We start from the raw sequence: 16716 nt of genomic DNA, 5'->3' as shown, positions 1-16716 counted from the left end.
CATACACACACACACACAAATTGATACATCTTACCTATTATTATTTTGAGCAAACTGTTCCTATTAGGTCAATTAAGGATAATAAAAATAAAAGTTTTTTACTTTCACTTATACTTTCACCGACATTCTTCCTTCTTTGATGTAGATCTGAGTTTCTGACCTATACCATTTTCCTTTTCTGAAGAACTTCTTTTAACATTTCTTGCAAGGCAAGTCTAGTGGCAACAAATTCCCTCAATTTTTGTTTGAAGTCTATTTCTCCTTCACTTTTGAAAGGTATCTCCCAAGGGTATAGAATTCTAGGCCTTTTAGGGACCCTGGCTGGCTCAGTCAGCGGAACATGCAACTCCTGATCCTAGAGATTACTTTAAAAATAAACAAAAACTGGGGTGCCTGGGTGGCTCAGTTGGTCAAGCGTCCAACTTCAGCTCAGGTCATGATCTCATTGTTTGTGAGTTCGAACCCCACGTTGGGCTCTGTGCTGACAGCTCAGAGCCTGGAGCCTGCATCTCCCTCTCTCTCTGTCCTTCCCTCGTTCATTCTCTTTCTCTCTCTCTCTCTCAAAAAATGAATAAATGTTTAAAAAAAAATTTTTTTTAAATAAACAAAAATTTGAGGCACCTGGGTGGCTCAGTTAGTTAAGCGTCCAACTTTGGCTCAGGTCATGATCTCACAGTTCCTGGGTCTGAGCCCCACGTCAGGCTCTGTGCTGACAGCTCAGAGCCTGCAGCCTGCTTCAGATTCTGTGTCTCCCTCTCTCTCTGACCCTCCCCCACTCATGCTCCATCTCTGTCCCTCAAAAATAATAAATAAAAAATAATTAAAAATATTTTAATAAACAAAAATTTTAAAAATATATATTTTTTAATTCTCAGCTTTTTTCTCTTAACACTTTGAAAATTTCACTCCATTCTGTTTTTGCTTACACAGTTTCTAAGGAGAAATTAGATATATTTCTTTGTTCCTCTATGGGTAATATATATATACATTTTTTTTTCTGCTTCTTCCAAGATTTTTTTTCTTATCTCTGATTTTCTGAAGTCTAACAATAGTATGCCTAGGTGTCGTGAGGTTTTCCTGACATTACTTTACTTGGTGTTCTTTGAGATTCCTGGATTTATAGTTTGGTGTCTCAGATTAATTTGGGAACATTCTCAATCATTATTGCTTCAAATCTTTCTTCTGATTCTTTCTCTTTCTTTCCTCTGGCATTCCAATTATGCATATGTTACATCTTTTGTAGTTATTTCACAGTTCTTGTATATTTTTCTGTCTTTTTGCTTTTCAGTTTTGAAAGCTCTCACTGTCACATGCTCAAGCTTAGATATTCTTTCCACAGCCATGCCCATCAAAGACATTCTTCATTTCTCTTAGAGTGTTTTCTATCTGTAGCGTTTTTTATTCTTGCCTAGATTTTCTATCTCTCTGCTTACATTACCCATCTGTTCTTGCATGTTGCTTACTTTTTCCTTTAAAGTCCTTAGCATATCAATTACAGTTTTAAAATTCTCAGTCGGATAATTCCAACTTCTCTGCCATATCTGACTCCAGCTCTAATGCTATTCAGTGTCTTCAAACTATGTTGTCTTTCAGTATGCCTTGTAATGTTTTGTTGAAAGGCAGATATGATGTGCTGGTTAAAAAGAACTGCAGGAAATAGGCCTTGAGAAATGCAGAGGCAGTGGAAGCATACTATAGCTCTGTGGTTCTATCTAGTCTTTTGGTGAGCCCATCTCCCAAACCGTTAACTTCATCAGTGGTTCTCAGGGTTTTTTCCCCTCCTTAGATAGGACAGGATGACTAGAGGGAGATGGGAGTTGAGGATTTCCCTTTCCCTAAGTAAGTTCTCTAGATAAAATAGTTTCTTCTGGGGGCAGGTCTTGTTAAGAACAGAATGCTGTGACATATTTCAAAACAGTTACTTTTCCCTCCCCATACCAGAAGCACAAGGGAATTTTTCTCCAATATTCAGTATGAGGGCCTTGTGGAGCTTCTTAAGTTAAAACTCATCAAACTGTGGGGCCCTCTTCTGACTGGGTCCCTCCACAGTTTTTAACTCTCAGACTTGTTCACACTGAGCCTCCAGCAATTTGTCAATTACAGTTCAGACTTTCCTACCACTCCAATAAATGTGATTCTCTGTACCTGTCTCACCAATTTTGGTGGCAACAGTTTGCTCTGTGATCTCATGATTCTGACAGATCCTAAGCGTTGGCTGATTTTTCCATTTGTTCAGCTTTTTGCTTGTTGGGATTGGAAGGGCAGCTTCTAAGCTCCTTACATGCTGAATAAGAAACCAAAAGTTCCAACACCATTCTTTAAGATGAAGTTAAGCCATTAATCATATGGTTGTTCCCGGTATGTGAAAAAGTAATTTTTCTCTTATTGCTTTTAAGTTTTATCTTTGCCTCTCAACAGTTTTACTATGATGTATCTCGGTGTGAATCTTTGTGTTTACCCTCCTTGGGGTTTGCTGAGTTTCTTGGATATATATACTGATGTTTATGGTAGCCTGAATAAAAATCCCTCAAAGATGTCTACATCTTAATCCCTGGAACCTAGGAGTATATTACCTTATTTACATGGTAAAAGGAACTTTACCGATATGATGAAATTAAGGATCTCAAAATGGGAAGATTATCCTGCATTATCTGGGCAGGCTCAATACAATCACAAGAGTCCTCGTAAGAGGGAGGCAGGAGGGTTGAGTCATATGGGTAGATGTGACAATAGGAGTAGAGGTTAGAGTAATGTGAGGAAGGGGCCCTGAGCTAATGAATGCTGATGGCCTCTAGAAGCTAGAGAGCAGGTAAAAAGATTCCCTTTAGAGCTTTCAGCAGGAATACAACCTTGCTGACACCTTGATTTTAGTCTGACCTCCAGAACTATAAGATAATAAATTTATTGAGTTTGAAGTTATTGCATTTGTGGTAATTTATTACGGCAGCAATAGGAAATTAATACAATGTTCTTTATCAAATTTGGGAGTTTGGGGACATCATTTCTTCAAATATTTTTTCTGTCCCATTCTCTCTTCTTCTGGGACTCCCAAATGATAGTACTTGATATTGACACACAGATTTCTGAGGCTCTATTAATCTGCCTTCAACCTTTACTCTTTTCGCTTTTTTTTCCCCTAGGTATGAGTCACCCTTTCCTGTTTCTTCAACATGTCTTATATATTTTTGTTGGAAATTGGCTATTTTAGATATCACATTGTTAGCGACTCCAGATTCTCATTTTCCCTTCTGGAGACTGCCAGAGTAGCTGACTTTTAAAATTTGTTTAATAACTTGCCTGTATTAAACCTGTAGATTTTGTTTCACTCAGTGTGGCCACTGATATCTCTGCTCAGTTTTTATTTTTATTTTTTTCTTCTTCTCATTTTTATTTTTATGTTTGGCTTCCTACTGAGGGTAGACTCTGTATCTGAGTATCGTAATGGTCAACAGTACATGTCAGGGTTTGTGCCCAAACACCTCAAAGCAATACACAATACAGCTTCTACCCTTTGCAGATAAATCTGTGTGTGGTATGGGAAGTACCTTCAAAGTTCAGGCACATTTTAAGTCTTCCTCAGCTTTTACTTTCCATTAAGCTTTCTTTAATTCCTCTGTATTTGCACACCGTCATCCAGGGATGTATACAGATAGCTTGTGCCCTCCCTAGTCAACTATGCTCATACATGTAGCTTTCCAGTCATCCAGGGTATTTGGGGGTTTATCAAACCCATCTACGGCTGTCTCACTTATAGGACTTGTCAAATTTCTAACTAGTCTACTGGTCCACTGCATGCCCAACCAGGGCCACAACCTAAGACTAAGTAAGTTGTTGGCCTTCCCCACACACTTCCCAACAAGATTACTAGCTTTATTGACAAAGATGCTGAGCATGGTTTTTTGTTTTCTCTCCGTTCCAAATAGCTTCCTCTGACAGTGAGACAGCTGGTCTTCACCACCTGCCCCACCCTGGTGGAACTACTGAACTAAATGAGCTGGGGGTATGGGGTGGGAGTAGTGCAGACAAGAATGCCACAGATTCTCACTGGTCTTACCTAATGTTCAGTGCTTTTTCATGAATAAATGCTTCTCAATTGTCTGTCTTTAGTCAATTCCCAGACCTCTGAAATGCTTCTTTTTGACAATTTTGTCCTGTTTAAAGTTAGTTTGGGGAGGGCAAATTTGTAACCTCTTCACCATACCAGAAGTCTTCCCAGCCCATCCCAAGGACGTCATAGAATTTTTTCTACTGATAGAAATTAAAACTGATGATGATAACACAAACCTAATCAAACGGAAATTATTTCTCTCAAATATCCTATCTGAATGTCTTCATAGTCAAATACTGCAGGTCACTTAGAAACTTTCAAAAGAGACGGCTTGTAAGATGTGATGTGTGGCCAAGTTAAATTTAAAATGTTGAGGGGAAAAAAATAAATTTCAAGTTTATGGGAAGAAAGACAAAAGAGACTAGATCACTGCGAAACTGCTTCTTGTTGTAAGAATTCACATTTCCTCACTTTCTCCAGTATCCCTGGCCTGGTTCAGTTGCTACAGTTGTCCAACCATGCCTTCCTTCTAACACAATTCAAAACCAAATTTTGTTTCTTACGATTCAGTGTTTTTCCCCCAACAAATAATTTCTCTTTAAATTTAAGTCTGTCTTGATTTTTACCTAAGATCAAGTTTCCAGCTACCATTTTTCCATTGAGATATAAATGAGAGGTGTGAATAATAATTTAAAATTATTTATATGATACAGCACACTGTCTTTGGAACCAGGCAGACTTAAGTTCAAATACCAATAATCAGACTAACTAGGTAAGTGTCTCTAGACAAGTTACTTAATAGTTCAGCCAATTTCCTCATCTGCAAAATATGCCTAATACCTGTCTCACACAGTTGCAGGAAGGATTAGAAATGATAGCACTTATCTCTACAATTGCTGGGTTATCTACTTAGAAAGTTGCTAAGTAATGTCAGGGTGAAAAGAACCAAGAGACAAAATGGATAAATTAATCTTCCTTGCTATGTCCGGCACTCATGGGTGGCCAAATTAACTATTTTAATTTCCTTCTCTTTTATCCCCTTTTTCATTAATTGAGACACTTCTACATAGTACAATATTCTACCACACAGTAAGGAACACAACAGTTTCCTACAAAGTGGCATTTAAATTTTATTTTTTTAAACAATTTTTGGGTGGAGCATTTACTGTCTAGGAAATATTGTCTGAGAAAAACTTAAGTACCATAGTTTTTAAACTTGTATACTGAATTTTTAAAATTCTCCACCTTTTCTTAGTACAGAGTCCTTTGAAAGCCTTATAACTGTTGAATTTACTAAAGTACAAGTTTGTACAGGTAAACTGTGTAAATGATATCAAGAGATCCACAAACCCCCTGGAGTCCATCTGGACACAAGTTAGAATACCTACCTTTGCTGGCAAGTCCTTCTTCAATGCAAATATTCACCTCTTAAACCTGAATGAATTAGTACACCTGGATTTGCAGAAGTCTAGATTCCTTAAACTGAGGCAGTCCAGAATTACAAATGAAATGCAAATCACTGTAATTACTACAATGGTGGAGCCACTGATTTGGAGTCAAAATGTTGCCACCATTTACTTTCTGTTCCACAATGCAACTTATCATCCCCTTTGGATCCCAGCTCCCCTACCAATAAAATAAGGAAATAATCCTCATTCTACACACATCTTGAGATAGTTATGAGCTAAGGAGTAAAGAGGTAACAGTTCCTTGTACACTACACAGTGATGAGAGAGGTCCATTGGCATTACTTACCCTGGCTGCTAAAACATCCTCTGCTGTTGCATGTTTACCTCATGTGAGTGTTTCTCAACCTCAAAGTATGAAATGAGGTGAAGAAGAAAGCCCAGAATTGTCTGATGCCTCATGCCAGAGTTCTTGGAACCCCTGGTTGTACGTGATCTGTCCACACGTGGTCTCTCCCTGGTGGCCTAAGCCCCTCAATTCGTCTCTCTGTTTCCTGTGTCAGATACAAAGTGGATGTTCGGTAAATACTGCTGAATGAATGATGAACAAACGGACAGCCTGTGTGAAATGAGCCAACTGAGCCCTAACAGCACCTGGGGCTCCCTCCTAGTTTTCAGGAGCTAGAACGTCAGGCCCCAATCACTATCCCAAAGAGTCAGTGGAGAGCAAAAACGATACCACTTTGGTGCGACCTACCAGACTGGGCCCTTGGGAGGTGCATGCGCAGGTATGTGAGAACCACTCTTTGTCACAATTTGTAAATCTCCAGGTTGAGAAGAGAGAAAAACACTCACCCTTTGTGAAGATCCGGAAACGGACAGGAAAAGAGGAACAGTGCTGCTTTCAGATGCTTTTTATGTGTTACAGAATGCTATAAGATCTAATGTCACAATCCTTCATTCCCTTGAAAATGTGGTACAAATTACTACGTATCCCAACTCCTCAAACCAGAAGTACGTTTCTATCTCTAACATAATCTCTTACCTATTCCGTGATTCCTTCTAACACACGACTTTAATAGAGTGAAACAATATTACACAGATGTCCAAATTATACTTTAAAAAAGTAACTTTTAGCTTGCTACCATAATTGGCTATTGTATGAAGAAAAATATTAATAACAATTACTAACTTTTTAAGGTTTGCAACGTCCTGGGTTACATACTCCATACCCATGATCTCATTTCATCCTCGTAGCAATCCTATGGGGTAGGTATGATAGCTATTTCCATATGCTAAATGAGAAAAGCACCTGAAATCACACTGCTAACAAATGGCAGAATAGAGATTTGAACCAGGTATTCAGATTCTAAAGTTCACATTAACTATTAAGTACATCAAATAAGGTGTAAATAATAATTTTAATAATCCTTTGGTTGGAGCCTAAAACAGGAAGAATTTTAACACTGTCTAGGAGATGAATAAATCCCTATACTCAGCTGAAATCACCCAAACAAAATACAAAAGCTTTTATGCAAGAATGGAATGTAAACAAGCTAATTGCCTAATAGGAACTCAGTACAATTTCCTTGATTCAGTTGAGCAAATGTTTTAAGCCAATCTGGACTATAATACCATACTCAGAGAATTGAGAAGCAACAGCGGTTTCCTAATATACCTTGCGGTTGAACAACTAAGTACTACTCACATAAACCTGGAGAAACTTACCTCTCCCTTCAAAACTTCGTGTTCCTAGTACAAACGTGACCTTAGCAATAAGTTTAAACTACTGTAAGCAATGTTCCATTAATTCAGCTGCTATCAGCAGACCTCTCCCTCCATAAGCAGATGAGTAGACAAGTCTCAGGTTACCACGAACTTAAGAGGAGAGGGAGAGCTCAAGTAGAATCTAAAATCATTTATTCAATTTCCTACCTTGCTGGGTGGCAAGAAGCTTCCAAGCTAAATTTGCATGCCATTCAGGCTCAATTTTCATCCTCATGTTTATGGCTTTCCAGAATAGATTAATGGAGAGTTCATTTCTGCATTAAAATCATAACATTACCCACAAAAGAAAGGTCTCATATGTGGATGACTGGGGTTAAAAATAAGAAAACAGGCCCAAAATGGAGTCACGTAAGCTAAGCCCCACATCACCAAACCGAGTCTTAATTACAGTCTCAGCCTCTGCCAGAAATGGAATCTTAAACCAATCAGGAATTATCTGGTGAACATTAGTGACGTAATTTGTCTGACAGACCCCTAGCTCCCCTAAAGGAAAGTGACCTTGCCAAAACCAAACCACTTTTTGCTAATATAACTTCCTTGTTCCCACTCCCTTCTGCTTATAAAAGTCTTTTCATTTTGTACAGTTCTTCAGAGCTCCTCTCTGTCTGCTAGATGCAATGCTGCCTGATTCATGAGTCACTGAATAAAACTAATAGGACCTTTACTTTTTTTTTTTTTTTTGAGAGAGAGAGAGAGCGCGCAAGTAAGCAGGGGGCAGAGGAGCTGAGGGAGAGAGAGAATCTTAAGCAGGTTCCATGCTCAGCGTGGAGCCTGATGCAGGGCTCAATCCCACAACCCTGGGGTCATGACCTGAGCTGAAATCAAGAGTCAGATGATCAACCAACTGAGCCACCCAGGCGTCCCAAGCTAATAAGATCTTTAAATTTTACTTACCTTGAATTTTGTTTTTTAACAGTGGGTAGGACTGAGAAATGATAGTTTTGGCTGGAAACTACCAGCAGGATCCAGATCCACATTTTTCTTTAAATCAATGTGTAAGAAATTATGGGCTAGATTTGGCCATTTGAGGGCATCCTACCTACACTCAACTACATGGAACTCACTTAAAAGTCATCTTCAGAATAATCCCCCTTCTGTGTGTGCTCCACTCCAACATTTTACTGCACTGTAAGTATAAGTAAATTTTTAAAATTGACCTTTCCCTGTTGCCAAAAGGGAACGAGATCATTTTTTTCTCCCTCTTTTTTCTTAGAACATTTTTTTTTTAAAAGCTAGTATTTATAAAGTTTTCTTCTGTCCCTTTGATATGTATGCAAATCTTTTTAAAAGTTAAATAAGCTAGCTGCAGAACTCAGGAATAATTTTCCTGAGAGTCCTAGAAGCCTTTTATTTTATTTTATTTTATTTTATTTTATTTTAATCTATTCTATTCTATTCTATTCTATTTTAGAGAGTGTGAGCAAGGAAGGGGAGAGGGAGGGAGCATCCTAAACAGACTAGCACAGAGCCCAGTGTGGGGCTCACTGGGGGCTCAATCTCACCATAAGATCATGACCTGAGCCAAATCAAGAATCAGATGTCTAACTGACTGAGCCACTCATGCGCCCCGAAGCCATCTCTTTTAAAGAACTTACCAAATTCAACACCTGAAAAACAAATAATCCAATGAAGAAATGGGCAGAAGACATGAACAGACACTTTTCCAAAGAAGACATCCAGATGGCCAACAGACACATGAAAAGATGCTCAACGTCACTCATCATCAAGGAAATACAAATCAAAACCACATTGAGATACCACCTCACACCGGTCAGAGTGGCTAAAATTAACAACTCGGGAAACAACAGACGTTGCCGAGGATGTGGAGAAATGGGAACCCTTTTGCGCTGTTGGTGGGAATGCAAACTGGTGCAGCCGCTCTGGAAAAGTGTGAAGGTTCCTCAAAAAATTAAAAATAGAACTACCCTACGACCCAGCAATAGCACCACTAGGAATTTATCCAAAGGATACAGGAGTGCTGATTCACAGGGGCACTTGTACCCCAATGTTTATAGCAGCACTTTCAACAATAGCCAAATCATGAAAAGAGCCCAAATGTCCATCAACTGATGAATGGATAAAGAAGATGTGGTTTATATACACAATGGAATACTACTTGGCAATGAGAAAGAATGAAATCTTGTCATTTGCAACAACGTGAATGGAACTGGAGGATATTATGCTAAGTGAAATAAGTCCAAGAAAGATATATGTTTTCGCTCATATCTGGATTTTGAGAAATTCAACAGAAGATCATGGGGAAGAGAAGGGGAAAAAATAGTTTCAGAGACTCTTAAACATAGAGAACAAACTGAGGGTTGATGGTGGGAGCAGGGGAGAAGGGAAAATGTGTGATGGGCACTGAGTAGGGCATGTTGGGATGAGCACTGGGTGTTGTATGTAAGCGATGAATCACGGGAATCTACACCTGAAACCAAGAGCACACTACATACACTGTATGTTAGCTAACTTGACAATAAATTATATTTTAGATAAATAAATGTAAATATCTAGGAAGACAGTGCCTCAGCTCCCCATCAGGGTAGGAGTTTAGCCTACACACCTCTATTACCTGCACAAAGAAATCAAAGATGTTTTATTTTACCTTCAGATAAAGGCAATTAATTGGTACAGATGACCACAATTACCAGCTGAATTTAGGATGAACTATGAAAGCAAGTACATCAAATGCCACTGTCAAGTCTTCTTAAAGATTACCATTCGCCTTGAGACTTCATATGTAATGGATTGTAAAAGGTAGAATTTCTTGTTTGTTTTTGTAATCTCATTAGCACACTACTTGTGATGTATCCCAGTCTGGGTTAATGCTCATTCAGTAATAAAACTAGTTTCTTTCATTACATATTTGTGAAGATCATTTCTTACATAGGCATATTTTATTTTCCCCACATAAACGTGTAGAAATTCTACTCTCTACTGGGCTACCTTACTGCCACTTTCCCAACCTTGATGACCACAATACAAGAAACAAAAATTCCTCCCTGACAAGAGTTTGTTAGGGATTTAGCCCATTACTATCATCTGAGTGCCAGATACTCCTATATCATTGCCTCTGTGACACCTCCACTTGGATTATTTCAAAGACACCTTTTCCAAAACTGAACGCATGTTCTTCCTTCACGGTTTCCTATCATGGAAGCACAAGCCGGAAAATGAAGAATTAGCCCTGACACCTCCCTCTCCCTTCTCACCCCAGAGTGAACATACTGTCAAGCACTATTGATCCTGCCTCTTAAATAGTTCTCAAATCCATCGACTTTTGCCTCCACTGAGGAGCCAAAGTGATCTTTTAATAACACAGACCCACTGATGCTACTCTCATGACTGAAAATTTTCAATGGCTTCCCACCATTCTTAGGATAAGCCTAAATCCTTGGTATTACCTATGAGGCCTGCATGGTCTGACCCCTGCTACCTCTTCAACCTCATCTTCCTGACTCCCTCTCTCTCTGCCCTCCAGCCCCGACTGGGAGCTTAAACTCCATGACAACGGAGACTATGACTATTCATGCTATATCCATAGCACCGTGCCCAGCACATAATAAATGCAAAGTAAATGTATGTCCAAAAATAATGTTGTTAAAACAACTGCAGCATCCTAAGTGGAAGGCAAATAAACAGTGAGTAAATTATGCACGGTGAAGGAAAAGAATGTTCTTACCTATTTGCACCATAGGTGGCTAACACAGGGTGCGGACCATAGTGAGGCTATAAAATGTTCGTTAAATCATTTTGCAAACCAGAGACAATATGATGAAACAAAACATTGGCACTCAGTTTTTATTTAGCATTCTAGGGCAAATTACCGATGCCAATCACATCTCATATTTAGGTATTTATCCCTCCTCTCATCCCCAATATCCATCCTGTAGGCCACCAGAGGTCTAACCACATGTTTGAAGAAGGAGGGTGGACTCCAATCAGAACTGGAAAGTAGATATGGTTTGTGGAGCTGACTACACATAATCCAAGACTGGGGAGCAATACTGCTCTTAGGGTAAGACCCTTACCTCCCTTGTGTGTTTGACTTGGGCAACATCCTCCACCCTTTGGCCACACAGGTCTTTCAGTAACTGCAAGACACAAGCTGCTCCTATTCTCGAGGCATTGCGACCTGCTGGATTTGGAGTTGTAAGAAACACAGGGTGGAGGGCCACACCATCATGGTGAGGCCCTTCCTTTTTGCTGACTCCAAGAGCCACAGTCCTTCCCCAATCCAGGTTCCCTCTCCCTGGTAGCTCTTCACCCTTTTCTTTGCCCAATGTAATACAACTCAGTCCTTAAAGGTCTCAGCTAAATATTTCCTCAGCAAAACCTTCCCTGTCTCTCCTCATTCCCTCCCACTGCCAAATGGCCCCATTATACATTCTCCTAGCACCCTCTACTGTCCTCCAGAGCATGTACTACAACCGCAACTGATATTTAATTTGTAATTCTCTTTCCGTCTCCACTGTTAGACTTATAAGCAACCCAACAACAGGACCGTGTCTGTTTTGACCATAACTATATCCCCAACACCTAGTACACTGCTGGTAGAGAGTAGCTATATTCAATAAATATCTGCCCAAAGAAGGAATGAATGAAATACATAGATAAGCGCTAGTTTTTGGAGTACATCGAGTTGGCTCTGCCCTTACTAGCTCTGTGCCTTTGTATACATTTCTTACCATCTATGAGCCCATTTCTTCCTCTATAAATAAAAATAACTGTCCCTACTTTATAGGATTATTGCGAGAATTGAATAATTCAATAAGATGCTTAGCATAAACTCTGGCACATAATACTCAATGAATGTTAACTATTATTATTCTTAAAGCATGGAGAAAGAGAGGAATGCATATGTTAGGGAAGGTACATTCATTCCATCCTCTTGACTAAAACACAAACACGGCTCCTTTATACAAACATACAGTGGCAAGTCTGAATACAATATTTTAAGTATACTATAGGAACGTATTATCTAAAAGAACTCTGAAGAAGAGAGCACATGCGGTAACTTCTTTGACATCAGCCACGGAACTTCCTTCAAGATATACCTTCTGAGGCAAAGGAAACAGAAACAAAAATAACTATTGTAACTACATCGAAATAAAAACCTCCTGCACAGTGAAGGAAACAATCAACACAACTAAAAGACAACCTACTGAATGGGAGAAGATATTTGCAAATGACATATCTGATAAAGGGGCAGTATCCAAATATATAAAGAATTTATAAAACACAACACCCAAAAAACCAATAGCCCAATTAAAGAATGGGCAGAAGACATGAGCAAACATTTCTCCGAAGACATCCAGAAGGCCAACAGAGTCATGAAAAGATATTCAACATCACTCATCATCAGGGAAATGCAAATCAAAACTACAATGAGATGTTACCTCACACCTGTCAGAATGGCTAAAATCAAAACACAAGAAACAACAAGTGTTGGTAAGGATATGAAGAAAAAGAAAACCCTCTTGCACTGTTGGTGGGAATGCAAACTGGTGCAGCCACTGTGGAAAACAGCATGGAGTTTCCTCAAAAAATTAAAAACAGAACTACCCTATGATCCAGTAATCGCATTACTGGCTATTTACTCAAAGACTATGAAAACACGAGTTCAAAAGGATATATGCACCCCTATGTTTATTGCAACGTTATTTACAATAGCCAAATTATGGAAGCAGCCCAAGTGTCCATCAAGAGATGAATGGATAAAGATGTGGTATATATATACAATGGGGTGTTATCCAGCCATAAAAAAGAATGGAGTCGTGCCATTTGCAACAACACGGATGGAGCTAGAGAGTATAATGCTAAACAAAATAAGTCAGAAAAAGACACCATGTTTTCGTTTGTTTCAAACAAAACAAACATACAAAGGAGAAAAACAGAAACAAACGAATGCAGTGCCTGGGTGGCTCAGTCAGTTAAGCGTCTGACTCGTGGTTTTAGTTCAGGTCATGGTCTCACGGTTTGTGAGTTCAAGTCCAACGTCCAGATCTGTGTGGACAGCGCAAAGCCTGCTTGGGATTCTCCCTCTCTGCCACTCCCCAATCATGGTTGCTCTCTCCTTCTCTCAAAATAAATAAACAAACTGAGAGAGAGAGAGAGAGAGAGAGAGAGGAAACAAAAAACAGACTCTATAGAGAACAAACAGATGGTTACCAGAGGGGAGGTGTATGTGGGAGAGGTGTGAAATAGGTGAAGGGAATTAAGAGTACATTTACCTTATGAGCCCCGAGTAATATCTAGAATTGTGGAATCACTGTATCATACACCTGAAGTCAATATAACACTGTATGTTAACTATACTGGAATTAAGACTTTTAAAAATCTAGAAAACAATTTTAAATAAAAAAGAAAAGAAAGGGGGATGGGCTAAATGGGTAAGGGGCATTAAAGAATCTGCTCCTGAAATCATTATTGCACTATATGCTAACTAACTTGGATGTAAATTAAAAAATATTTTAAAAAGAAAAAAAAAAGAAAAGCGTAAATAGATCTGTCTATAAAGCCAGGAATCTTTTTGGATGTGAAGTGATCACGCATCTACATGCCTTGCACACTCCTGTGTACAGTGTCGGCCTCTTTCAAAGCAAAGCACATCAGCAACCCATTACTGCAAGGCAGTAGGTTCCAGACCTGGGCTTCAAAGTCTAAAGGACCACAGTCCAGCTGTGCTGACGTTGGCCCAGAACATGCAGATAAAACACCAGGCTTTTGCCTTTGAGATAAGTGCCCTTCTCTCCCAGTAGGAAACTCCATGCCTTCATGAGAAAATGTCCCTTCATTCTTATATTGTCTGGCATCCGAGTAACCCTAAGAGACCCCCCCTTAAACATTATTTCTGTTCTCTCTTAGATTCTCCAAATTTAAACACATCACTTGACTTCTCTGAGCCTCAATTTCTTCATCTGTAAAAAATGGAACTAAAATAGTACTTCCCTCTTAGGTAAATGGCTCAGTATGTGCCATAAAATAAACATATGGTAACTACTGTTTCAGTGTTTCTACCAGGTTCCTAATCAATCTACAATCCAGAAAAAAAAACCACAACAAAGATCCTTTTCAATGCTATAAATGTGGTTTTTTTTCCAAAGTCCTGTGTTTGCTACAATAAAAGAAACCCCCCACCCAGGAATAAAAGGAATGATTCTAATGAAGCTTCAATTGTTGCAAAGGAAAACAATGGAACAAATCAGATGGTCTTCTGTCTACTGAAAAAGATTAATTCAGCAAAATGTAATTTATGCATATCCATTTTTAGAATGCCTCCTTTTAAAGGAACCCCTATTGGGACTACATAAACTCTCATCAACTGTTAATCTGGAAGCCTCATCATGTCGTTTTGGGGGTCGGCAGAATGCCATCCCAGAAAAATCCCCGCAAGAAGGAGCACTCAGTCTTACTGATCACCCCCGACCAAGGCCCAGTCATGACCCTACTTCTTCCTCCCATCTCCACTCCTTCCCATCATAAGCCTCAGGAGAAATCAAAAGCTACCCTGGGAAAAAGTTGGGGGACCTCTGTATGTTCATAAAACTATATTATGACAAGGCTTCAGATTACCTTTTGAATATAACTTCTTTAACAAGGACCTCTTCAAAGGCAACCCCCGGACCAGAATGACTAGATTTAACACAGAGGCCTAGTTGTAAAACCCTGCCTCCTCCACTTATTTGTTGCATAAGTTCACTGAAAGCATATGAAGATAGCACCCACTTTACTCTTTTGCGGTGAGGAGTAAGAGAGATATCTACAACAGAAAACATTTACGTGGGTGTTCAAAAAGCTAGTTCCCCTCCCTATCCTGCTGAAGAATTCGATCATTTTACTAATTTTATCTCTGGATCGCCAAGCTAAGGATCCCTTTTTCCACCTGCCACTTCCTTAGAAACTGACTTCCTCTTGGTTCTCCTCACCACCAACCCTGCTCCCACCCCCACCTCTATACCGGTCGGAAGACGTGAAAAGCACTTCCCGGTCAATTAATTAGCTCACTAAACACAGGTATATATGAAGCTCAGAAGTTACACCAAAAGTAACTTCTCAACTCTCAAATCACTATACCAAAGGGAACTTAAAAGAGAATTCTACAGGTACCATTTATTGGGTAACTACTATGTGCCAGACACTGGCGGGGGCATTCTACAGGCAATCTCATTTACATTTCACAACAACCTCACGAATATGGGCGTATTATTCCCAAAATTACAGCTGAGTACACAGGCGCCAAGAGTTTAAGACATCTGCCCTAAGGTGCACAGTCAGGATGCGTCAGGACAAGGATTAGACGGGTAAGAGAAGTAAAAGAGTCCCCTGCTGCGGGTGCTCAACAGTCCATACTCTCCCCTGCCGTGCGAAAAACGGGATCTCCCCGGCTAACCCTAGGTCTCTAACACCAGGCTCCAGCGCCACCAGCCTCCCGGGCTTGAGCCCTGCCGCGCGGCGCCACGTCCGTGGGTGCGGAATCCGGGAAAGGGACAGGCCCGAGCCGGGGGCGCACACCCAGCGCTCGGCGAAGCCGGGGCGGGTCCGCGGCCTCACTACAGCCCTTTCCGGCCGCACACACCGCCAATGGGAGCTCCGCGAAGGCGCCGGCGGCCCAGAGAGAAAGTGCCAGAGGCGGAACTCCAGTATAAGTGCCAGCATAAGCTGAGCCTTCCTTCAGAATGAGGGGCGGCGGGCGGCCTCCACGCCCGCTTCCCTCCCGCTCGCCCGGGGCCCAGAGAGCACTCGACTCAGGATAGGCCCGCGCGCCTCAGCTCCGGGCGCGCCCCTGCGCCCCCGCCACCAGGGTCGCTTCCTCCCTAGCCCCTACCTGGTCGCCTCAGTGACCATGGTCAATCAAGTTCATCCTCCCGCCTCGGAAGCGACGCGAGACCTCCCTCGCCCAGCCCATGCGGCTCTGTCCAATCCCGGCCTTCAGGCTGCGCATGCGTGCCGGGCTGCCTCCCTCAAGGTGCAGGCAGGATCCGCCCGACTCTGAGGTCAGAGAGGCGAAGCGTACGTAATTGCCTTCCTTCCATCTTCTGGAGGGAAATTCGGAAGGTCGTGGTTTGTGTTTCGAGCGCTCTCTCGGTTAGCGTGTTGGGGTCGGGGGTGGAGGGCGTGGTCGGGACAGTGGAGAATATCTGCTACAGTTATCAAGACTTATTATAAACTATAAAGACATAACTAAAACAGCAAAGATAAATGAAAAGATCACTGGAAAAGGAGAGGCTAGAAACAAACCCACAGAGTTGTAGTCGCGTTTTTTTCCCCCACAAAGGAGCCACCGTAATGCAATAGGAAAGTTACTTTAGGTAAATAGTGCTAGATCACTTGAATGACAGTAGGGGAATGGGGCGGGTAATGAGCCTTGACCTCTACCTCGGACCAAAAAAATAATTCAAGACTACACCTAACTGTGAAAGGTACAACTCTAGAAAACAACAGCGTGATATTGTGACCGTGGGACGGGGAGAT

The 16716-nt window shown here is 40.8% G+C and overlaps 1 protein-coding gene across 2 annotated transcripts in view; it reads right to left on the bottom strand.

Moving 5' to 3' along the window:
- Positions 1 to 16170, bottom strand: part of DHRS7B (dehydrogenase/reductase 7B) — a 59647-nt gene extending 43477 nt beyond the window's left edge. Inside the window, exon 1 of one of the 2 annotated variants that reach the window (XM_060647049.3) lies at positions 16070 to 16170. In XM_060647049.3, the coding sequence (XP_060503032.1) occupies positions 16070 to 16089 (20 nt within the window). In that variant the 5' untranslated portion in view covers positions 16090 to 16170. Of the gene's footprint in view, positions 1 to 5803; positions 5845 to 16069 lie in introns of those variants that run through there. The other variant, XM_060647052.3, reaches the window with a different exon arrangement.
- Positions 16171 to 16716: the final 546 nt, after the last annotated feature.

Source organism: Panthera onca, chromosome E1 (assembly GCF_046562875.1).
Source record: "Panthera onca isolate mPanOnc1 chromosome E1, mPanOnc1 haplotype 2, whole genome shotgun sequence".
NCBI classification, from domain to species: Eukaryota; Metazoa; Chordata; class Mammalia; order Carnivora; family Felidae; genus Panthera; species Panthera onca.
The sequence above is the reverse complement of the archived record's forward strand: the minus strand, read 5'-3'. Positions and strand labels throughout refer to the sequence as shown.